The sequence below is a fragment of the Diabrotica virgifera genome, chromosome 4, assembly GCF_917563875.1.
Source record: "Diabrotica virgifera virgifera chromosome 4, PGI_DIABVI_V3a".
Lineage (NCBI taxonomy): Eukaryota > Metazoa > Arthropoda > Insecta > Coleoptera > Chrysomelidae > Diabrotica > Diabrotica virgifera.
The window spans coordinates 81,753,513-81,780,186 of record NC_065446.1 but is presented as its reverse complement, the minus strand read 5'-3'; the positions used below and the strand labels follow the sequence as shown (position 1 = coordinate 81,780,186).

The following is a 26,674-nucleotide window of genomic DNA, read 5'->3' as shown; positions in this document are numbered from 1 at the left end:
CAGTCCAGAAATTTAAATCAGGAGAGGAGTTAGGCAGGGATGTATTATGTCTCCATTACTCTTTAAATAGTGAAGCAATTTTTGAAGAAGCATTACTATCTCAAAGTGAAGGAATAATAATTAACGGAAGATCTATTAACAACATAAGATATGCAGATGACACCGTGATTATGGCAAGCTCTGCTGAACAACTCCAATTACTACTAAACAAGACAAACAGTTTCTGTGTAGAATATGGACTAAAAATGAACATAATAAAGACCAAATACATGATAATAACTAAGAAAACAAACATATTAAACGAGCATACTTTTGGGAAATGTACCGATAGAAAGGGTTGATAAATACAGATACCTAGGAACCTGGATTTCAGAGAAAAATGATCAAACAACAGAAATAAGGACCAGGGTAGAAATAGCAAGAAATGCGTTTGTAAAAATGAAAACAATTATCTGCAACAAAGACGTTAGATTAGAACTGTGAGTAAGAGCTTTGAGATGCTGTATTTAATTTGAGATGTGAGTATTCTCGATACTGCAATATGGACTTGAAAGCTGGACCTTAAAGCAAGAACATATAAATAAACTACAGTCATTTGAAATGTGGTGTTACAGAAGGATGCTTAGAATAACATGGACACAGAAGAAAACGAACACGGAAGTATTGCGAGAAATGGACAAATAATGCAAAATAATAAACACAATAAAAATAAGAAAGTTACAATATCTGGGACACGTAATGAGCAGTGCTGGATTAACAATTAGGCAAAGTAGGTAGTTGTCTAGGGGCCTCGGACAAGTCGCTAGTGAATGCCGTTTGGTAGAAGAAACAGTACTACCTGTCAGTCTGCACGATTTCTTAGAAGAGTAGAAATAGCAAAAGGTACAAATGAGTTAGCGCTCCCTCCCTACCATCTCCTCCACCACCCATGCCTTACGCTCTAGTTTCCCACGGAATTTATCATTTAGCCTCTTATTTCTTCTCGGTTTGGTTACTTCACAACAGGATATTCGGATTGGAAAATACTTCTCATAGAATGAAGTCACATGAAGAAAGTCAAGCTCACCGATCATGTGTGAAAACACTCATCGACAGGCAGCGCCTTCGTGGTCGAATTAACAGCTCTTTGGAAATTAAATTTAATCAAGAACGAGATTACTGGATCCAACGAAGTAGGTTCTGAAAAGAGTAGTATCTGTGGTTAAATTTCTATCTTCTCGCGGATTGGCGTTTAGAAGTCATACAGAGATCCTTGGTTGACAAAATAATAAGGCATTTTAGAGGTTCTTGTAATACGATCCTTGTTTAAGCTCTCATTCAGCTAAAAATGACAACAAAGGTACTGGAAAACCTTCTTATTTATCTTTAAAGATCTGTGAAGAAGTTATATAAGTAATGGGAAAACACGTTTTGAATACAATTGTTGAAGAAATTAAGGAAACCGAATACTACTCGATAGCCGAAGTGTCGATTCAACATCAGGTTTGTCTCATATTGACCAGTTAACTATTATTATATTAGTTAATCTGATGATAAAGTGTATGAGCGTTTCCTCATACTCATACCCATAAGTAGCCATAGTGGAGAAAATCTTTCTTCTGCTGTTTTAACCTTTTTAAATGACTGTGGCATTGATGTTAAAACGACATAAGGGGACAACCATACGATAATGCAGCAAACATGTCAGGCAAATACAATAGTGTCTAGGCTCATTTATCTAAAATTAACAAATTTGCATACACTTGCTACATTCCTTGTGTCGCACACTCACTTAATTTTGTTAGAGTAATTGCTGCTGAAGGTTGCGTTGGAGCAATATCGTATTTTGGGTTTGTTCAGTCTGTATACAACTTTTTTTCAGCCTCAACCCACCGTTGGGAAGTTATGATCAAATGCTTAAATGAAACTTGACTAAGCAATCCCATTCGCCACGATCTAGTCTTTAAAAGACCATGCAGCACTAGATAGAGTTATCCACTTATCTAAGGAATACCGCTCGGAGATGAAGAGGTTATCCGACGTTTTGGTAGAAGAAAGCACAGGTTTGTTTAGGGGCCTCATAGCATGGTTTGCCTAGGGGGCCTAATATTCTTAATCCGGGAGAGTGTCATGGTTGAAGAATTTAAGGGATTGGTTTAAATGCAGTTCTATAGCCCTGTTCAGAGCAGCAGTAGATAGAGTAAAGATAGTGATGATGTCCAACCTCCGATCCGATTACGAGACGGCACTTAATGAAGAAGATTCATAGTTGTAACCATTATTTCTGACGATGTAAAATTGACACAACCCTTTTGAAGATAAACGGATTGGGATTAATGCATAATGCCATATAAAGTGTCCGCAAGCATTACCAAGTGGTTCCTGCAGTTCATCTTATTAAACTAACTCTTGAAAATTGCCTTCCATAACTTGCATTTGTTTGAGGTAAAGTGAAAGACACTCAAATTAGTTAATAGAGGATTAGCGTCACAAATTTTTAATTGACCAACTTTAAAATATAATTATTCATCTAGATTATCGCACTATATTGGAATATCCTGGTATTGTTCAAGTTTCCTCCATTCGTCGTCGATGTTTTGCATTATTTGTAGGAATTGAGGATTACATATTCGGAGCACTTTTGACATTATCGCTAAAAGACTTTGGCAACTGTATTTAGGAAACGCATCTTTCCAAGACTGGATCTGCCAAATCTTTTTTTTACTCCCATGCAATACAAGCTGTAATCAAGAAACAATTGAATCTTTCGTAAAAAGAATGTTTCAATTCGTTATATAAATCAGTAATATTATGCGAATCAGTAATATTCCTAAATAGATACATTTTATTAATTTTGACAAATTTTCTAATATCTTGAGGATTATTGTATCAACATTTAAATGTGAAAATTTGTGATAACTACTACCTCGCTTTGGAAAAATTTATTTAATTCAAATTTTGGTAAAACCCTTCCTTCTTTTAAATCCAAGACTTTTCGTCGAAAGAAACTGCTTTCTGGTTACATTCTGAATCTCCGGCTTTATAAGCACGGAAACGACGAATATAGAAGAAAGTAGAAAGGACAACGGTCACGTATCTACTCCCTTTTCGTCTAGGAAAAAGTGCCGAAAGACAGTTTCGAGTACCTACTCAAAAATCTGAGTAAAGAAGAACAAGGGGAAAGGCAGTTTTGTTTTAATTTGATTCAGAGTTGGACCACCATCTACAGATAGCTATTTCTGCATCCTATGCTTCATCAGTGTAGCTATGCAGTCCCAACTCTGAAACAAAAATCAACAAGCCTGCCTTTTAAGGGAGATCACCGCGATGCTTAGAGTAATTCCACCTTTGACGCAAAACAGTGACATCTCTAGTAAAACTAGGAAGACGACAAAAAGACCCAGATGCAAAGTTAACTGTAATAAAACAATTAAATCCTTTCTACTTTCTTCTATATTCGTCGGCTCCGTGCTTATAAAGCCGGAGATTCAGGATGTAACCAGAAAGCAGTTTCTTTCGACGAAAAATCTTGGATTTAAAATATTTTTTATTGTTTTATTTCAATTATTTTAATTGTTTTATTACAGTAAACTTTGCATCTGGGTCTTTTCGTCGTCTTCCTAGTTTTACTAGAGATCTCACTGTTTTGCTTTTTAAACGTGGAATTATTGCATCGCGGTGATTTCCCTTAAAGGCAGGCTTGTTAATTTTTGTTTCAGAGTTGGGACTGCAAACTACACTAATGAAGCATAAGATGCAGAAATAGCTATCTGTAGATGGTGGTCCAACTCTGAATCAAATTAAGACAAAACTGCCTTTCCCCCTTGTTCTTCTTTTCTCAGATTTTTGAATACTCGAAACTGTCTTTCGGCACTTTTTCCTAGACGAAAAGGGAGTAGATACGTGACCGTTGTCCTTTCTACTTTTATCTATATTCATCGTCTCCGTGTTTATAAAGCCGGAGATTCAGGATGTAACCAGAAAGCAGTTTCTTTCGACGAAAAGTCTTGGATTTAAAATATTGTTTATTGTTTTATTTCAATTATTTTAATTGTTTTATTACAGTAAACTTTGCATCTGGGTATTGTCGTCGTCTTCCTAGTTTTACTATAGATGTCGCTGTTTTGCGTCTCAAAGGTGGAATTACTGCATCGCGGTGATTTCCCTTAAAAGGCAGGCTTGTATGATTTTTGTTTCAGAGTTGGGACTGCATAGCTGCACTGATGAAGTATATGATGCAGAAATAGCTACCTGTAGATGGTGGTCCAACTCTGAAATAAATTAAAACAAAACTGCCTCCCCCCCATTTCCTTCTTCTTACGGTGCCGTGCATTTCTGCGTAGGCGTCCACCGTACATCGTCTTATCAGGTGAGATGGTAAATAGTCATGATTAAATAATTCTGTTTTTAGCAGCATTGCGAAACATTTCATAGCTGTGGATTCCTGTCCATTGAACCAGACTAATCTTACACTCTATCTTTCCTTCAAGTATCAGTTGCTGAAAAGTGTATTGTTCTCCTCGTTATATTATGTGCCCCAAGTATGCAGTCTTCTTACTTTTAGCATATTTAATTAAAAAGTTCCCTATCCTGTAAGCCCGCTATTCTTAGTACTTCCTCATTTCCGACTCTGCCGTCCAAGATATTCTAAGCATTCGGCGCAGGCACATTTCAAACACTTCAAGTTTCAAGTTGGAAAACGCTTCCAAAAATAGGTAAAATGTTCCCATTCCAATTTATCCACTAACTTTATTTTACTTACTTTAATTTTCATACAATTGGCAACGCAGATAGTTATGTAAATCAGTGACAAATAGACCTGGACTCCGCGTACCAAAAAAAAGTTGATTATTAGCAAGCTGAAAATTTCTTAATAGCTTAACGGTGTCTAGTCGGACAAACTTTGATGTATGGGAACACTGGAACAGGGAAAGTTTTAATTGTGGAACAGGTTAAAAATTTGGAACGTCAGACTATAAAAACGTTCCATGTATTTTGTCGGACAGAACTTCCAATTGATTTGTTACCATTTCATTAAACTATCATGCAAAAATCGGGCTGGTGTTTATCACCAACTGGGAATTTTAATGAGTGGAACACGAAGAACATATCAAATGACAGGAATCATTTTGATTAGTAATAGCAGTCTGATTTTTGCATGAGAGTTTAATGAAAGGGTAACAAATCAATTGGATTTTCTGTCCGACAAAATACATGGGAAGTTTTCGTAATCTGACGTTCCAAATTTTTAACCTGTTCCACAATTAAAATTTCCCCTGTTCTAGTGTTCCCATACATCAAAGTTTGTCCGAATAGACACCGTTAAGCTATTAACAAATTTCCAGCTTGCTATTAATCAACTTTTTTTGATACGTGGGATCCAGGCCTAAAATTCGATCGGAAGCACATGGGTTTTACTCGGAATATAGGAGGATATATGATTTTTATCTCTTTCTAATAAATGTGAATATAATACTAGATATACTAGAGTAACAATAAAGATGTACTAGAAATAAACAAACCAAGACACGTTGAATATTACAAGAAACACTCCCAAATCATGATTGACATTGTATGTACATTGTAAATCTCAAATCATGATTTACAAAGTTTATGCAGTCGAACCCGCTTATTGCAATAGCCTTCCTGCCAAGAAAAAGTATTCCCATAACCGGGATGCATCTAACCATTCCGTATACGTATTTGGAACCTAGGAGTTTTCTATTGGTTCTTTGCAGCACGCTGTCATATTTTAACCAATAGGCGGCGAGGTTCCAAACGCATACACGGAATGTTATTCGGTGCCAAATTCATATACGGAATGTTAAATATTCGTACACCGAAAAAGATAAGTTTTATTAGAGTATGTTAAAAGGAGATTAATTTTAAAATACTTGTTACTGTATTATTAAATAAAAATAAAACAATTATAGTACATATTTGGAATGTTATTTGGTGTAAATTCATATGCGGAATGTTATATATTCGTAGACCAAGAAATAGGACTTTTTATTAATCAGTTAAAGAAGACTAATTTTAAAATACCTATTTTGTTAATGTATTAACCAATGATTACCTATATGGAATGTTATTTGGTGCGAAATTCATAAATGGGATGGTATCGATTTGAGAGATATATTTCTTTATTTGACTAAGCTTTCGCTTTCTCAGAATTTTTAATGACTTGCACGTGTTGTTTAGTAAGTTTAATTCTTTAATAATACAAACAAACGAATAAAGTCCTTTATAAAAGGTATATATTTAAAATCCCTAAAAAGGGCTACATCACAGAACCAGTTTTCGATTGGTTGACCAATCATCATCAGTGCATTCCTAAAATGAATATAACCTGATAAAATGATGCAAAGGTTTTAAAATTTTGACTTCGGTTAGCAAAAGTTGTAGGTTATACTCACGTGACTATTATACTAACCACCAAAATATATCTAATATTACAAATTTTATTTACATATATTACATAATTACAAATATTTTGGTGGTTAGCATGTAAGATCACGTGAGTATAACCTACAACTTTTTTTAACCGTAGTCAACATTTTAAAACCTTTGCACCATTTCATAAGGTTATATTCATTTTAGGAAAGTACTGATGATGATTGGTCAAACACTCGAAAACTAGTTCTGTGATGTAGCCCTTTTTTAAATATACGCTGTGAGCTCGTACGTAGAGGGATATTTAAAAATTCGCGAGCGCCAGTAGTGACAAGTCTGTAAACGTTTACTGGAAATTTGACATAAATGTCAAAGTGATTTATTTAAAATTAAAATTAAAAACATGAATTATTAAAAATATAAAAAATATACTTTTTTTAATGTTCCGTAATATGTAATTATAAATTAATCTATTAATCTTAGCGTCATCTACACGATAATTGTGAAAGTATCCGAAGTAAGAAATTAATATTTCATCAATACAACGTCAAAATGATTAGCAAAATCTTAAAAAAATCGATTACAATTTAATTATTTTTTGCGTTGTAAATATTAAGCGATAACAATTAAATAATAAATTTAAAAATTACCGGTGAAAGTTGCATTAGTAATCCGCTAGGAGCGACACCAGCGAATCTCAGAGCGGATAGACCTTTTATAAAGGACTTTATTCGTTTTTTTGTATTTCAACATTTCGAGTATATGGTATACAGCTAACTACAGGAAAACTAACTACTGAGCTTCGCTGGTGTCGCTCCTAGCGGACTAGTAATGGAACTTTCACCGGAAATTTTTAAATTTATTATTAAACTGTTATTACTTAATATTTACAACGCAAAAAAGTAATTAAATTGTAATCGATTTTTTTAAGATTTTGCTAATCATTTTGACGTTCTACTGATGAAATATTAATTTCTTACTTCGGATACTTTCACAATTATCGTGTAGATGGCGCTAAGATTAATAGATTAATTTATAATTACATATTACGGAACATTAAAAAACTTTTCAGTATTTAAAACGTAAGTATATTTAAGGTAAAAATATATACCACAGTTTTGACCAACTAATATTTTTTATAATTAATGTTTTTATTTTTAATTTTAAATTAATCACTTTGACATTTATGTCAAATTTCCAGTAAACGTTTACAGACTTGTCACTACTGGCGCTCGCGAATTTTTAAATATCCCCTCTACGTACGAGCTCACAGCGTATAATATATCGATTATGATGTCACTACCTGTATCATAATGAACTTCATTATGATACAGATTTTCATTAAGATACAGATTTTTAACCAATAGAATCGCGATATGACATTTGCGAAAAAAGGTGGCACACGCGCAGTAACCAATGGCGAGTCAAATACATACGCTTTGACAGTTCTCAATATGTAAACAAACTGTCAGACTGACAAACTACTTAATTGGTTTGCGTTACAAAATTAATAAATTCGAATATATTTTTTTGTGAATGATCATAGAAAAAATCGTGTATACAACTTGCATTTAATTATCATTATGAAGCTCGTACTCTATACGAAACTCGCCGTTAGGCGGCTCGTTTCGTATCCCCTATACTCGCTTCATAATGACCATCATTAAATGCCCGTTGCATAATAATACTATTAAAAGCCAGTCACATTTTAACTGGCTTTAATAAAAATCGTCTTTTTGTTCTACGAATATTTAACATACCGAATATGAATTTCGCACCAAATAACATTCCAAATACTATAATTGTTTTATTTTTATTTAGTAATACAGTAACAAGTATTTTAAAATCAATCTCCTTTTAACAGACTCTAATAAAAACTTATCTTTTTCGGTGTACGAATATTTAACATTCCGTATATTATGAATTTGGCACCGAATAACATTCCGTATATGCGTTTGGAACCTCGCCGCCTATTGGTTAAAATATGACCGCGTGCTGCAAAGAACCAATAGAAAATTCCTAGGTTCCAAATACATATACGGGATATATTTCTATTGCTTAAACCGGGATATTTCTTTAACCGGTATTCTTATAAGCTAATAAGCGGGTTCGACTGTACATTGTAAATCATGATTCGGGAGTGCTCCTTGTAACATTCAACGTGTCTTGGTTTGTTTATTTCTAGTACATCTTGTCTAGTTTAATTTCATTTGTCATTTACGTGACCTGTATAAGTGTTACTTACATACATACCTGAAACTTATGTATGTTCCATCGAGTTTAGAAATCTCGTTTACACATAGGTACTTACTGTGTAAACAAATAATTTCTGATTGCCTCTTATCTGTGACGAAACTAATAAAGCAAACTAAAGTTCTTTATCTTAATATACAACTTCTTTAATAGAAATAACTGTTACTTCATTGTACTTTAGTTACGTCTATCCGGCCGTCCAGCAGAAAGAAAGCCCACCTGGTCATTCCTCTCTAATTGCCATTCGGACAAAAAGTGACTCGACATATTTTGATTCAGCCGGTACTTTCTCACACTCCGTTAGTCACAGCAAATACGAACTGTACATGAAACTTCGGGGGATTATCATCAATTTATTATCCTTTTGTTCGAAAAGACATCAATTTTAAAGCTAGTGAGGTTTCGGAAATGGGTGAAAAGTGCAAATCAGTGAACATTTACGTCTTATCCATCAGCTTGTATCCCTTACTCTGAACGTTTATCTACAAAGTTTATAATATGATCCAACGATATTCCGATTCTATTTATTAACTAGTCGATTCTACAAGATTGTACAATAAAAAATATTTTGCCCAATTAATGAACAACAATAATTATGATAGTCCTGTCGCCAGGGGGGAGGTACAACGGCCTTTTTAATTCAGATAACCCAAGTTTTTTATGTATTTTGACCAGTAGAACACGAATTTTTTGGGTATCAGTTGATCCGGATGTCGATAAGATTGTTATAAACAAAGAACTTGAGGAATTACACAACAGCGATTTTTCGCAAAACCAAACATTTTTTTGTATTTCTTGGGTGATTTTAAGCAAGAAATGTTCTTACAAGTTTTTTCGTAGGATGCATAGTTTTCGAGATAAATGCGGTTGAACTTTCAAAAAATCGAAAAATTGGAATTTTTGAACCCGAATAACTTTTGATTAAAAATTAAAATAGCAATTCTGCTTACTGCATTGGAAAGTTCAAGTCAAATTCTATCGGTTTTGATTATTTGCATTGCTAAAAATTAATTTTTTTATTGTTAAACAAAGCTATAAACACATAGTGTTTCCCGTGCCCAATGCATGCGTTTTAATGTACGTAATCTATGTAGAAATTGTCTGTATGCGCACCTACTGGTCTTCGTTTGATTTTATAAATGAGAAATGCATTTAAAACATCATTCAAGCACTATGTGTTTATAGCTTTGTTTAACAATAAAAAAATTAATTTTTAGCAATGAAAATAATCAAAACCGATACAATTTGACTTGAACTTTCAAATGCGGTAAGCCGAATTTATTTTATTTTTTAATCAAAAGTTATTCGGGTTCAAAAATTGCAATTTTTCGATTTTTTTAAAGTTCAACCGCATTTATCCCGAAAACTATGCATCCTACGAAAAAACTTTTAAGAACATTTCTTGCTTAAAATCACCCAAGAAATACAAAAAAATGTTTTGTTTTGCAAAAAATCGCTGTTATGTAATTCCTCAAGTTCTTTGTTTATAACAATCTTATCGGCATCCGGATCAACTGTTACCCAAAAAGTTCGTGTTCTACTGGTCAGTAGCTATTCTGGAAGTTTATTCACGTGACACATGACCGCTTCGTAAGTCACTTGTCCACCAGGTACAAGCTCCTCTTTTTCATCACCTCCTTCTAAGTACTCATGCAGCTTTTCTGCGTCCACATTCTCTCCCCCAGGAATTGAGTTCGTTAAACTTGTAAGGAGAGCCAGTTCATTTTCATCTTCTCCAACTGCTAGTTTGACATAATATTCGATGTTTGATAACAGTTTTCTCCATGACTTCAGAATTGTTAAATACTCAAATGCGATTTCGTAAATAGAGTCGAGAATAGTTAAATTAAAAAAGCTTCTACGGAGTCCCGATTAAACAAAAGTTGACTGTACTATTTATTTACATAACTTATTTTTTCTACGGCCGTGCTAAAAGATCCACTTTTACGCACGCATTTCGTTTCCGAAAGTTGCACTTTCCCGCACGGCGTGCGTTAAAGTCAATTTTCCCGCACGGCGTGCGGGAAAGTAAAATACCTTGTAATATGGCTTTATACTCGTAATATACCGGGTGTCCACTTATATTTTCCCCCATTTTAACAGCCTATAACTTCTAAACGGCTCAAGATAGAAATATGCGGTTTTCGCTGAAATGTTTTATTTTAGTAAAAGTTTTGTTTGAATGGATTAAATTTTTTATATCGCTTTCAAATACGAAAAGAAAAATGGCGGATTTTTGAAAAAAACGTTGTTGACTTTTTTTAATGGAACACCCAGTATATTATTTTGTAAATTGAAAGAAATGTCATTCACCTATCCAGCGATATAAAGTTTTTCAAAATCGGGTGTCAAATCACTGAGTAATTAGTTTTTAAAATGAGAGGTGCAACGTGGATATCACATATCTAAATAACATAACTAAGCAAATTGATATTATGTTATGAGATTTCCATATTGCATCTCTCATTTGAAAAATTAATTGCTCAGTTATTTGACAACCGATTTTAAAATTTTTTATATCGTTGGATAGGTAAATGACCGTTTTTTAAAGTTTTTAGGTAAATGACCATTTTTTTTATCGCTTTTAAATAAAAAATGGCGGATTTTTGAAAAAAAAAACGTTGTTGACTTTTTTTATTCAAACACCCAGTATATTTTCTTGTAGCTTGAAAAAATGGTCATTTACCTATCCAGCGATATAAAAAATTTTATATTCGGTTGTCAAATGACTGAGCAAATAATTTTTAAAATGAGAGATGCAATGTGGAAATCATAATATAACATATATCATTTAGCTTAGTTATGTTATTTAGGTATATGTGATATCCACGTTGCACCGCTCATTTTAAAAATTAATTACTCAGTGATTTGACAACCGATTTTAAAAAACTTTATATCGCTGGATAGGTAAATGACCTTTCTTTCAATTTACAAAAAAATATACTGGGTGTTCCATTAAAAAAAAAGTCAACAACGTTTTTTTCCAAAAATCCGCCATTTTTTTCCGTATTTTAAAGTGATATAAAAAATTCAATACATTCAGACAAAACTTTTACTAAAATAAAACATTTCAGCGAAAACCGCATCTTTCTATCTTAAGCCGTTTAGAAGTTATAGGCAGTTAAAATAGGGGAAAATATAAGTGGACACCCGGTATTATAATACATGCAATAAACTAATATTTAGATATTTACTAATTTATTTCAAATTTATCCTATTGAAATTTATAATTAAATTAAACTATTTTGACACAATATTTAAAAGTCAGATCAGTAGACAATTACAATGGTTTTGAATCGTCGTCTTGGAAACCAATATCGTCGTCGTGGTAAACCATTATATTGAAAATTTGGTTTTGACAACCTTGTCAAAGAATTAATTTGTGTATTTTCACTTCTAAATAAAAATTGATATAACCCAATTTTTTGTGACTTTTTTCCAAACGTACGGCTCTAGAAAAAATTTTGTTCCTAACTCATGCGGAAAGTGTCCTCCCCGCACTAGACTGCTTGCCCGAACTCCGCTATCGCGTCGTTCAGGTCAATGGCAGTCTCGTGCGTGAAAGTATCACTTTCCGCACTAGTTAGGAAAATAACTATTTCGTCCGCTATAACTTTTCCCATGAGTCACGATTAATTTTCAAACAAATTAAGTCGGTATAGTATACAGTATCCAGTGACATGGATGTTTAATTTAACATCTCTTATTTATGTTCCTATGACGGATCAATTGTAAATGGTTTTTACCCACATATTTTGGTGGTTAGCATGTTAGATTCACGTAAACACTGATGATGATCGGTCATCCGATCGAAAACTAGTTCTGTTCTGTGATGTAGCCATTTTCAGCGATTTTAACAAATATACCTTTTATAAAGGATTTTATCGTTTTTTTTAATTTTGTAATTTTATGTCAACTATTTAGATTTTGAATGGGGTGCAAAAAATCGAAAACAATCGCGTTTTTGGCACTAAATTGTTAATTATTAAAAAACGGACGCGAACTCTAGGCTGGAAACAGGTAGGTTTTCTTCCTATAAGTCTACAATAACTAAAAAAATAGTCAGCTACCTGGATCTTTGAGTGTCCCGAACATGGTCTATTTCTAGCTTATTTCCCTGGAGTATAACTTCCAGTAATCGAAAGAGCACCTAAAGAAACTAGCCTATTTTAAATTAAGCAATACATTCTACAAAAATGGAAACCGGTGCTGTGTACTTATTATTTCTAAATTAAGATTGTACTATTTTTGTATTTTAATATTAAACAGGTTATGTCAATTAAGTCCGTTATTGCTACTAGTTCAGGTAAAAATTCACGAATGACAACTATGAATGCAGAAGTATAATGAGTTTGCTACTGCGGTAGTCAGAAACAATCATAAACTTTTGACTTGATCACCTCAGATGACTAACAGAACATATTAAACCTGTTTATTTTACAACCCAAACACCCTAGAATCTATAAAATATTTATGTTCAGGACCGGAATAGAAATATCTTTCAGAACAAAGTATAAGAATATTTTAAATTTTAAAGATTTGTATATTAAACCATACATTAATTTTAATCCAAAGATATAAGGATTTTCTCAGGACACTCAAATATCCAGGTAGCTGACTACCTTTTTATATCTTGTAGACCTATAGAGTAGTGTTGCCCAAAATCGGTCTTGTTCTTGCAGTCTTGGCAGGGGCGTAACAGACGCCCCCGCAGCGTGAAGCTTGCGGGGGGGCCCCAATCGCTTAGTAGTCGAAAAATGCGAAAATATGCATTTGCGATGCTTGAAAACTCTTAAGTTTTAACAAAAAGATCTTTTTTATTTAAGATGACCCAAAAATGCTAAAAAAATATTTTCGCGGGCAAAAAAAGGTGATGTTTTGAATTTGTTAAAAAAATATATTAAACAATTTCTGCCCAAAAATTTTGCCCGGCACCCTTCTGATTTGTTTATAGGGGATATTTTTTAACAAGAATCCACAAAGAAACCGAATCAGAACAGTCAGATGCAGGCAGCATAAATCCGGACTCCGGAAGTGTCATAGGTTTTCGAAACTGACCCTCAGGGAAACTAATTGGTGACCCCTGTTCTAGCGTTTATAAAATATTAAAATTAAAACCCAACTATAGCCTCATATTTTCTTAACATTTTGTTTTTTGATTCATTCGCTTATATGTTGGAGAATAAAAAGTTAGGTACTTTTTTAGCTAGCCATGTTTTTCATCAATACAGGGTGTTTTTAAAAAATAAGTATGGCAAACTTTAAGGGGTAATTAATTACTCTGCACGAAAAAGTAATGACAGTTTGCTTTTAAACGTATGTTCGCAAATAATTCGTTTCCGAAATAGGGGATGTTAAAATTGTTCTTACAAAATGACGATTTATTTATTGCTCTAAAACCGGTTGAGCTAATGAAATTTGGTAGGTTTTAAAAGGTAGTTATTACGCATTTTTGACATACAACTAATATTTTAATATTCACCAATGGCGCGCATACCTACGTGTAACCGGTTTGTTTAGAATTACCCCTTAAAATTTGCCATACTTATTTCAAAACAGCCTGTATTGATGAAAAACATGGCTAGTTATTAAAATACCTAACTTTGTTGTTATCCAAGCGAATGAATAAAAAAACAGAATGTTAAGAAAATAGACTGTAGTAGGGTTTTAATTTCAGTATTTTATAAAGGCTAGAATATTCCACAGGATGATGCGAACTTTGAGAGAAAGCACAGTTTGATTGGTAAACTCATTGGGACCGGTACGGTATCCGGTACCTATAGGTACAACAATAATTTACCTTCTAGCAACAATATTATTACAGCTTTATTGTTAACGAATAAATAATTCAAGCTTAAAATTTACCTACTCTGTTACGTTGTTCTAAGATATGTAATAGGCTAATGGGCAACTGCGAGACTTGCAAGACTCTTGCTGCAAGACCAAGACCAAGACCAAGACCTGGAGCGCAATACCAAGACCAAGACCAGGTCTACTGTTGCAAGACTGTCTAAGTCTCGTCTTGGTCTTGCACTTGGGCAACACTACTATAGAGAGAAAACCTACCTGTTTCCTGCTTAAAGTTCGCGTCCGTTTTTTAATTAATAACAATTTAGTGCAAAAAACGCTATTTTTTGATTTTTTGTATCCCATTAAAAAGCTAAACAGTTGACATAAAATTAAAAATTTTGATTTTTTAGAACATTGAAAAAGCTTTAAAATACCGACTTTTGAATGTTAAATGTCAATTTTTTGCTTCGCAAATTGCAAATTAAATGAAAATCGATATTAGAAATATCGATTATTAGAACTATCGTTCGTAAATAATATTAGAAATATTAATCTAATATTAGAAATATTAGAAATATCGTTAGTAAATTTAAATTAGAATTTTAGGGTTTCACCATAAGTTGGATATTTTGGTGCTTAACAAACCCTCGAAATTTGAGACCGATCCAATAATTAGTTTATAAATGTTATTCTATTTGTTTATCCCAGAGATTTTTATTTTGCAATAACATCAAACAGAAAATAATGAATATATGGCAATTCAAAGTAGAAGAGTGATAGTGTTAAAATGTATTAATAAAAGATAAAACAATTAATTAATATAGTCAAAAATCCTAATGCCAAATTTTTTAAATTTTTTTAGTTTATAAACACTTAGAATAACTTTATAATATTGTCCGTAAAAAAATATTTTTATAAATTCGAAAAGTTAGTATTTTAACACGAATACTCAAATAAAAAAATTTAGCCTGGGTTCATTTGGGACAAAGTTAGCCATGTGTTTTTTTTTAATTCGCTGCTAATTTTTTTATAATAATTAAGAAATCTCATTGATGTCATTTTAAAGAATGGGATTTGTATTTTTTGTTAAAAAATTTGCACAAACATTGTACGTTCACAGCACCATCTACGAATTTTCAAAAATATAGTTCAAACGGTTACTACGGGGAACCTACAAATCCACCGAGTTAACCTTCCGATGACCAACCTTTTTTTGTTACATGGATGACCAAGGGAGGGAAAATGACCCCAGGTCAAAAATGTCAAAAATGACAATTAACAAAAAAATGAAGTTTTTTTTATTTATTTATTTTTTTATGGCATGGACTTTATGTCATTCAGCCAGTCACAACATGAGTATTAGTGTCATGTGTAGTGTGTATGTTGAGTAAGTGTCTTGTTACTTTGCAAAGTCGACGTCATTAGCGTAAAACTACTTGGAATTACACATAATAGACGCTATCTTACTAAACATCAACTTCAGAATATATTTTTTATTCGTAAAATATAGGGATTTTTTTTTATTTCAAAATATGAGGATATCTAGAATGATACTAAAGTCAAATAAAAAAATAATGAGTTAAAAATTGAAAATACTTTTGAATTTATTAAAGAAAAACATACGCTGGGGTCACAGTTTCCCCCGCTTGGTCATCTGAAGGTTAAAATACCAAAAAAGCAATTTCAAACTAATACAATTTTCTGTATCTCCGGATCTACTCAATGGATTTTAATCTTTCTTTTTTTAATGTGTATTTAATTTCTACGTACATTACAAATATGTAATTTGTTTATAAATGTATTAATTAATAAACAGTCAAATTTGTTTAAATATTTCTTGAAAAAATATTTTTTTACAAAAACCTCTCTTTTAAATCATAGTATCATTAATGATCATAGAAAAAGTTAAAGGACACTTTAATAAATAAATTATTTTTATTAGATAATTATTTATTGAAGATAATTTATTTATTAAAATATACCTTAACTTTTTCTATGATTAGTAATGACAGCATGATTAAAAACATGGATTTTTGGGAAAAAATTATATTTTCAAAAATTGTTTAAACAAATTAGACTGTTATTAATTAATAAATGTCTAGACAAATTACATATTTGTAATGTACACAAAAATTATATACAAATTAAAAAAGAAAGATCAAAATCCATTAAGTAGATCCCGAGGTATAGAAAATTATAGTATGTAGTTTTAAGTTGATTTTTAGTTTTTGAACTCGTGCATTTGTCGGCTACCAGCTCCCCCTTCACTTACAAAGGACTAGTCACCATTTAAAATACATTTTTAAAAATTCGTGTAAAATACCAGCTTTTCGAATATGTAAAATGATTATTTCTAAGGACAATATTTTAAAGTTTTTCTAAATTTGTATAAACTACAAAATTTTAAAAATTTGGCATTAGGGTTTTTGACTGTATTAGATAATTTTTTTTACTTTTTTTACTATTTTTATTACTACTAGTTTTACTATTTTTTGAGATATTAATTTGTTTGCGGCCATTTTCACACACACGAGTCTTAAATGACAAGCGTTGTCATAATAAAATACAAAGTTGATGTTATTATCAAAGCCGTTGCCTAGCTACACAAAATCGCCCCGAAAGTAAAAAATGCGTCCCGAAAGTGAAAAAATTAGTCCCGAAAGTAGCTACTTTCGGTACGAGTTGTGCAAAATGGTACTTTCAATTTAATAAATTATACCGAAAGTTTTATTTTCGGAACAGCTGCAGAAAAAATGTTTTTCGACGTCATACGTATAATTATGACTGAAGTCAACTAGTTACGTACACTAACTAGCTTTATCTCCTACTATTTCACAATTTAATATGTTTTCTATCTTTTGCGTTATTTTGCCGGTTCTTAGTGCACTTATCACTGTATATACAGGGTGAGGCAGATAAAGGGCCTATTAGAAATATCTCGAGAACTATAGGAAAGAAAATCATGAAAACTGTAATACAGGAGTTTTGAGGTGTGAACTATTTAATGAAAATATTTTCATCTATTTGGTACTTCCGGTTATACCGGAAGTTGCTTATAGCTTCGTTTTTTTAAAAGGGACACCCTGTATATTTTTACATTTTTGGATTCTCCTCGATTCCTTCTTTCTTAAAATATGAGGTTTTGCAACATTATACAGGGTAGGTTAAAAGATAATTACGTTTTCTTATTAATTTCGTAGCAACATTCACACCCTGTAGGATTGTAGTAGTTTAACATAATAAACTCTATTGATATTCAATTGATTTTTAGTATAGTCTACTATTGTTAAGAATTATTATTATAGTTAAATTTTTCATTTTAGTATACAGGGTTGGTCAAAACTCGGAATGATTATTTTCTGAGTTTTCTTAAATCGAACACCCTGTATTTTAGTATTGTAATGAAATGTTATTTTATGGTACTTTTTAATCTCTTAAGCATTCCCTATACCTAACTGCTTTAATTTGTGAGTTAGTGGTGATTCAAGCCAAACATTAATTGCAACACAAAATACGTGAAATTGTATTAGGTTGGCCGTGAAAATATTCAATCACAAATAATTTTTTGGAAATAAATACATATTAATCTAGAATAATACTTAAAATTGCCAATAATGGTTGATCTATCAAAATACCATCGAAGTTAAGATTGTTGGTGCGATTAACAATTAAGCACAAATTAAAGCAGTTAGGTATAGGGAATGCTTAAGAAGTAAAAAAGTACCATGAAATATCATTTTATTTCAATACTAAAATATAGGGTGTTCTATCCAAGAAAACTCAGAAAATACTCATTCCGAGTTTCGACCCACCCTGTATACTAAAATTAAAAATTGAGCTATGCTAATAATTGTTGACAATAGAAGACCATATTAAAAATAATTTGAACATAAATAGAGTTTATTATGTCAAACTAATACAAGCCTACAGGGTATGAATATTGCTACGAAATTAACAAGAAAACGCAATTATCTTTTAACCTACCCTGTATAATGTTACAAAACCATATTTTAAGAAAGAAGAAATCGAGGAGAATCCAAAAATGTAAAAATATACAGGGTGTCCCATTTAAAAATACGAAGCTATAAGCAACTTCCGGTATAACCGGAAGTACCAAATAGATGAAAATATTTTCATTAAATAGATCAGTCTTCAAAACCCCCTTATTCCAATTTTCGTAATTCAGTTGCCCTTAGTTCTCGAGATATTTCTAATAGGCCCTTTATCTGCCTCACCCTATATATTTTTTTGAGAAGACTAGTTTGTGATAGGCGCTGAATATCGCCAATTTTAAATGTTATCTTCTTTCGAGTAATATATCCCTTCATTTGAGAACAAATTAATTCAATTTGATTTAACTCGCAATGGTAAGGTGATACCATGAAGTCTAACCATGTAGTCATCAGCATATTGACAATACCTACCAAGATGCTCCTCGATTATTACGAATAGTTCTAATATGACCATATCCTTTGTAAATAAAGTACATTTTTCTCGTAGCCAGCTATGCAGTTTCTGTCATCATTGGAATGCGTTCAACAAGGCGGCTGTGATAAGGTACATCATCCATTACTTTGAGGGTTACTATTTACACACTGGGGAATATTCTCGAGCCACTTTTCGAACTCTATGGACTCCATGTCTTCATGAGAGTCTCCGATTTTCTTCGATATAAGAAAACATTGGAATAATTTTCCAGAAAACCAAATCGCTGCCAATATGGACGACAACTAGACGCTGGCCTTTGCCTGATGGTGGTCGCAATTCTGTCAATAAACCTTTAATTCTAAAAAAATTAATAACGACGTCGTTGGAATAGGGCTTTTCAACGATTGTTATTTGTTTCGAGCTTGTGTCATATGTCGTATAATCCGTGTATATTAATACAAGAATAAAAACCGATAAACGCCGTAAAAACGAGTGGCGCATACAATATTCCAGCTACAAAAGATCCGATATGAATATTACGTGGCGCGAAAATTTATTTTCATTTTGATGCAAAACAAAATTCTAGTTTTATTTTAAAAGATTTTTCCATAATATTTGCTCAATTTGAAGTAAAACGTGCTACAAAAGGGTAACTTTGATACAGTTTGAATTTTGAAACTCTTTTGTCGCGCGTTTACTTTAAATTTAGCAAATATTATGGAAAAATCTTTTAAAATAAAACTGGAATTTTGTTTTGCAATAAAATAAAAATACATTTTATTTTCGCGTCACGTACTATTCATATCAGATCTTTTGTAGCTGGAGTATTGTATGCGCCACTCATTTTTACGGCGTTTAGCGGTTTTTTATTCTTGTATCTGGAGTTTTTCAAAGTTATTTATAAATAAAATGTATGAAGTTGAATGCAATGTTTCTCGATTACACGTTAAGCTTTATAAATGGTCGCCTTTGTCGCATTATCTCCCAAACGATCTAGTGTCCATCTAATGTACACTAGATTTCTTTCAATTCGAAATAGATTGGAAAGAATATTGGGATGGCCGGTAAATATACTCGGATTGCCCGTTGCCAGATCAAATTTAGCGTCGTAACCACTACAACTACATAAACCATTTCGGGAATAATCGTTAATTGGATTATACTTTTGTAGCTTAATAACTTCTAAACGGCTTAACCGATTTTGATCACTAAACATGAGTTTGAAACGTATTGACAAGTAGTATCTGATGTATCTATGGTCAAGTATGATAACTGAAGCTATTACAGGAATTATTGAGCTTGAAAACCCGTTTTTTCCCTTAGGAAATAGATTTGATCATACTTATGAAGCCTATAACTTAAAAACTTAAATTTTCCCGGATATGAGGTATACACCGTTAGATTCGTCCAGAGTCCTTCTACAAACGCTCGGTTATTGGCGCAATTCGTGGGTTGAAATTTTGAGTAATTGTCGAAAACCAAAATTTTCAAAGTTTGTTTTTCAGTTTTTTTGCTATACTGAGCCGTGTGTATGTCTGATCATAATGACTTAGACACCATTTGAAAGCATAACTCAATACTATTGATTTGGTGTATTTGCGGTTCTCCTGTCTCTTCTTGAACCGAAGATATATACCCCCAAAAAATATGCCACTTTATACCTACCAAGTCCTATAGCTGGCTTATGGTTGGTCAAAATTTAAAAACTACTTTGGTATGAATCGGCCCTGACCCCCTCTCCAAACACAGAAAAGAAAATTCAGATCGGGTAAACTTTTCCACACACATACATATCCACAAACATTTTCCCTTTTTTAAATAGAAATTGTGTCATATTTCTGAGCTCGGTAACTTTTGAATGGTATAACCGATTTTCAAAATTAGACGTGCGTTGGAAAGGTAATGATCAGTACTATTAGAAGCCGTAAAGGTCGGACTTAAATTTTCGAAGTTATTGGGAGTTTTGGGGACGGGAACGCAAAACAGACTCTAAATAGGAAGGGCCGTAAAATCCACGCCCTTGGACCAAAATGGATGGTTGACATATGAATGGGTGAGTCTTTACCTGACGTTTAAGATGGGAGTTGACCCAACTTTCAATTCAGTCAGATTTAGAACATCGAAAATTTCGTGTATATATCTAATATAGTGTAGCGTGTAGGTGGTGTGTGTGCGCCACTGGCGAGAACTGCCGTTCTCTGGTAATTATACACAGATTATACAATAGATCAGATGACAGAAGCTCGAAACAAATGACAATCGTTGAAAAGCCCTATTGTGAAATGTCCCAACAGTTGGTAGTTTTAAAATCAGATCTTAACAATGAATCACCCTCATCAATAAATTGTCGTACTATAATTACAACCATCAACTTACCATTTATGTAAAATAAAACCTTACGATATGACTTTAGTATATTAATATTTTAGATATTACGTCTTTGTAGTTTAAAAACTAAAAACAAATTTATTTTTCATTTACAGGTTGTAAGCTCTATGGACGCAATGAAATATTCAATGGAAGCGGATAAGTATCGTTCACCCTATATGCCTCCTTCCACTCTTGCCATGTCAATGTACTCAGATCCTAAATATATGGATTCACCATCGAAAAGTTATTTGGAACGCGGATACCTTGATTCTACATCTGCTCTAACCAAAGCCTACTTCGAATCATCTAAAATGTACATGGACGCCAATATAGCAAATAAATATAATCCGGATGCTACAAGGAGTTATGCGCACGGTTAGTTTGTTTTTTTTTTAATAACAATATGTTTAGTTCTGTTTTATATTTTTACTATTGATACTCTCGGCTAATTTGCAAAATACAAGGAAAAGTTATTTACCAGCAATTTTATTGCTGCAATCGAATCTTACGACTGTGTATGTTAATAATATAGGTATGCAAAGTCCGCAGATAGTGTACTACTTTTTTTATAAACAAAATGGCGCCCGAAAATCGTGTTTTTTTTTTCAGTTTTTGCTCCATAACTCCAAAGATTTTAACTTTACACCAAAAACACTCAAATAAAAATTCACTGTAATTAAATTCTGCATAGAGACATGTTTTTCCCGATTTACTTAGACGAAAATTTTCACCGAAAAATGCGCGTTTTTCCAACAAAATCTTTAATTTTCAACTACTAAGTAATTGTTCATCAATAATTAAATAACTTGGTAATATAAAAGCTCTTTTCGTATAGATTATAATTCCAGAAGTCGATAGAAATTGTTGGAACAGTTTAGCATCAATTAAGTTGTTAAATAAAAATTTACGGTCGCTACAAAAACCACAATAATTATGATACATAAGAATAACTATGATTTTTGTATAAAAAGATAATGTATCTATCTAATGTACTTTACAGAATTGAAATTGGACTATTTAAGCGGCCTCGGGTATATTTTAAAATTATAATCAATTTTTTGGCTTATAAACAAATAGAATATCTCGGGAAATATTAAATTAAATTGAATTATGAAAACGGTATTGGAAAAAAAGCGGCAGGACGCTTCTTTTAAAGGAAAAACGTTTAATTGTGATGAGTGGTTCCTGAGATACAACCGGCCAGAGTTGATCGGCATTTACGGCAAAGATATAAACAATAGGATCATAATTTTTAAACCATCACCTTTCTTTTTTTGTCCTCTTTTTCCACACCAATTTTCATATCTTTAGAATACTCATAACATATATTATTATAATAAAAACTATCGATATTACGAGTGAAAATTGCCAAAAATAGTAAAATTCCAATCAAAAATTAGGTTGGAGAAAATGTAATCACAAAGTTCAAAATTGGTATACGTTAAAAAAATGCATTTTCTAGGCTTCCCATGGAGCAATTTTCTTAATTCTTTTTTTGTTTCCAAGTAACTCGAGTAGAGCCATATAACCAACGCATTTTTAAATGTCAAACTTGCTTTTATTTTGTTATAATAGATTAATTTATTTATAAGAAAAAAAACTACATATTTTTTCCAGTTGTAGACTTTTTTTAGATAAAATTACTACAAGTGTACCTTTTAACGTTAAAAACGCAAATATTCTCGTTTGAAATCTTAATAATTATTTAAACAATCTTTATTTAAACAAATTAAAAATTTTTGTTATAATAAATCAATTAATTTATTATAGCAAAACAAAAGCAACTTTGACATTTAATAATGCGTTATTTAGATGGCTCTACTCGAGTTACTTAGGAACAAAAAAAGAATGAACAAAATTGCTCCATAGAAAATCGAGAAAATGCATTTTTTTAACGTATACCGATTTTGAACTTTGAGATCCTATCCTATCCTAACATATGCAGCGGAGACAAGGACCGATACAAGAAAGACGAAACAACAAATCAACAATATCGAAATGAAAGTTTTAAGATCAATAGCGGGCATATCATTAAGAGACAGACAAAGCAACAGAAGTATACGAGAACGTTGCAAAATTCAAAATATTAACAGGTGGATAAAAACAAGAAAGAAAAACTGGAACGAACATGTAAATCGAATGGAACCAGATAGATTAGCGAACATCTGTAAAAACAACAAGCCGTATAGCAGAAGACCCGTTGGAAGGCCGCCGAAAAGGTGGAAAGACAATGTACAGTCAACAACAACTGAAACAGAATAAGAGGCAGACAAACAGGAGTAATCCTAGTCGCGCGAAGAAGAAGAAGAAGAAGAAGAAGAAGAGATTACATTTTCTCCAACCTAATTTTTGATTGGAATTTTGCTATTTTTGGCAATATTCACTCTAGTTCAGAGAAATAAGGAAAAAAATAGCCTGTTGGTGACACAATCCCCTCCAGGCCGAAACCAAATTTTTTGAGTAATATGGACATCTATTATAATAACCTATATATTTCCTGCAGCCGATTTTGATGATATACATAGTTATAAACAAATGAAGATCAAAAAACGGTAAATTTTCGCTTTTTTCGTCTATTACTAAGAAAATAGTCATTTTAAACAAATTTGAGAGTAAGAAACTCATAAACGGTATAAAAAACTTTAATATGGCGTTTGCTTAATATGTCTATCCTTATTGGTTGCTTAGAAAATTGCAAAATAAATCATAAATTTTGAGTTTTTATAAATATTTATAACTTATGTAAAAATTAACTTAGAACCTTCTTATTACACAGAATGCTGAGACTTATGGTGCTTAATTCATACCCTAAATTTCGAAGAAATTGGTCAAATAGTTTAAAAGTTATTTAATTTGATTATCCCAGGACCAGGCAACACTCCTTATGGAAAAGTGGTCCCGGTCAAATTTGATGAAATTTTGGTCAATGATACTTCTTGCTGTGTAGATTAAAAAAGTTCATGGCACCTGGGTCTGAATAACTACTATTCTCGAGTTACAGCCTTCTGAAGTTATTGGATTTGGGTGCTCGGTTTACGTTAAGTGCACTAATTTACGGTCAAGTGAACGAAAATATTTATTATTAGAAGAAGAGAAACTCATGTTCTTCATACATACTTGCGTGTTGTATATGAATTTGTGGTAAAAATAGTTGGATCGTATTTTAGTCTTCATAAAATCTCCGAAAAGTCTTCAGAAAACTAAAGTGCGGTATAAAAGGTGCTGCTGGATCGATATAAGCATTATCATGTTTTCATAAATGCTTCTCAGTTATGGAATACCAGCAAAACTACAGTTCCGCCTTATCTTTAGAAAACTACTGAAGAGTGGCAGATATAGGGGGGATGGGGGTAATTCCACTCGTAACATGTTCCAGAATAATTAAAGAAAAAATTGTTGAAACATAAAAAAATACATTATTTGACATGAAACTTGTGCCTCATATCAGATATAAGACAGGTAGAGAACATGGACTTGATTTCAATACAAAAAAAACAAAGTAAATGGTAGTTTGTAAATGCTAAATATTAATTACAATTGTCTATGGAAAAATCGGGTTTAAATCATCATCGACTATTCGTATGTTAACATTTTGCTCCCCCACAGAAAAACGAAAACGAGGAAGACCAGCAACTACATGGATAAAGGTCATCTCCAAGGCGATGTCTGAAAGAAATCTAAGAGAGGAAGACTGCCACAATAGAAAGGAGTGGCGATTAGGAACGGAAAGGCGTAGAACGCTATAAAACCGATAAAATATATATAACATTTTGCTGATTTCGGTTAGATGCATCATACGTAGGTGAAACAGTAGCGATCAACAGGTAGCGAAAACGCGTTCCAAGATTGCGGCTGTAATTTTGAATATTTTTTCGAGATATTTGGCACACGTATCCGTAATATAATAAAGAATGGCGGTACAGAGCTTAATTTGAAAAATATATTAATATGTGGAAGTGACTCTGTAATTAAATACAATATTAAAAAGACGAGCCTGTAACGCCATTAAGAAGAACAAAAAAATACACTTTCTTCAAATAAACCTTTTTATCCGATGCCTAGATTTTGTGTCATTTTGGAACTACTAATGAAATAAAAAATTTTAGTAGTTCCAAAATGACACAAAATCTAGGCATCGGATAAAAAAGTTTATTTGAAGAAAGTATATTTTTTTGTTCTTCTTAATGGCGGTACAGGCTCGTTTATTAAATATTGTATTTAATTACAGAGTAATTTCAACATATTAATATATTTTTCAAATTGGGCTCTGTACCGCCATTCTTTATTATATTACGAATACGTGTGCCAAATATCTCGAAAAAATATTCAAAATTACAGCCGCAATCTTGGAACGCGTTTTTGCTACCTGTTGATCGCTACTGTTTCCTCTTAACTAACGACCTATCAGTATACTTAACATTGGGTTGATGTCATGCAAATCCTAAAAACCATAACACACTGGTGATATGAGCACAAGTACCTACAGTTCTCGCACCAGATTGACAGGTACAGTAGTACCCGTTAATCGGTTCTTCTACAGGCTCATCTTCATCATTATCTTCATCAACCGTATAGGAAATGAATACTTGGTGTTTTGTAGCTTGCCGAAACCTAGAAAATATTCGAACTCTTATGAATCCCGGTTCATCCATATTCTCATCAATTTGAAACTCTTCGTCATTTTTTCTTATTATTTTATCTTGTATGTAAGATGGTGCCATTTTAATTTGATATATCCCAATCGTAAGGTCTTTTAGGTAGTCGAAAAGAGGAAAGTTAGCAAAATCATGATTATGAAGCCTTCTCCATTGACCATTTCTTCTATATGATTATACCTAAGTATGAATATTATAGTTGTTATAAAAATAACCCTACAAAATTATTCTCCATAATATTTTGTATTAAAAAGCTCATCATCATTGGCTGTAGAACCCCTGGTGGACCTCGGTCTGTTCGAGAATCAGCTTCCATTCCATTCTATCCTCCGCGTTGGTTTTCCAATTTCGTACTCTTAACACCCGTATCTCATCTTCTCTGGTCCTTAAATTGTACTCTGGGCCATGGGCGCCCATACCCATGGGCAGGGGGGACCGTGACCCCCTGGCTTTTCGGGTGCTTTGAATTATATATGGTTATTCAAAGTATACAAAATATAATCTGCAACATCTTCACGTTTGCCACCCCCCTAAAAATTTTTGTATGGGCGCCCGTGCTCTGGGCTTACGTCTTTTCGTCACATTATCCTCTCTTTGGTTATAAATGTGTTTTAATGGCTCCATCTCGTTCATTTTCGTTAAATAAAGTTATTTCATTAATTCTGGAACATGTTACCGGTGAACTTACCCCTATCCCCCTAGATCCGCCACTGTTCAGTAGTTTTCTAAAGATAAAGCCGAACTGCAGTTTTGCTGGTATTGCATACCTGAGAAGCATTCATGAAAACATGATAATGCTTATATCG

At 32.6% G+C, this 26,674-nt stretch overlaps 1 protein-coding gene across 2 annotated transcripts in view; it reads left to right on the top strand.

Annotated features, from left to right (window-relative positions):
* The window catches only part of LOC114338469 (transcription factor sox-2-like), a 318,719-nt gene that overhangs the window by 277,755 nt on the left and 14,290 nt on the right, over positions 1-26,674 (top strand). For both annotated transcript variants that reach the window (XM_050649367.1, XM_050649366.1), the window contains exon 5: positions 21,327-21,588. In XM_050649367.1, the coding sequence (XP_050505324.1) occupies positions 21,327-21,588 (262 nt within the window). The remainder of the gene's footprint in view (positions 1-21,326; positions 21,589-26,674) is intronic.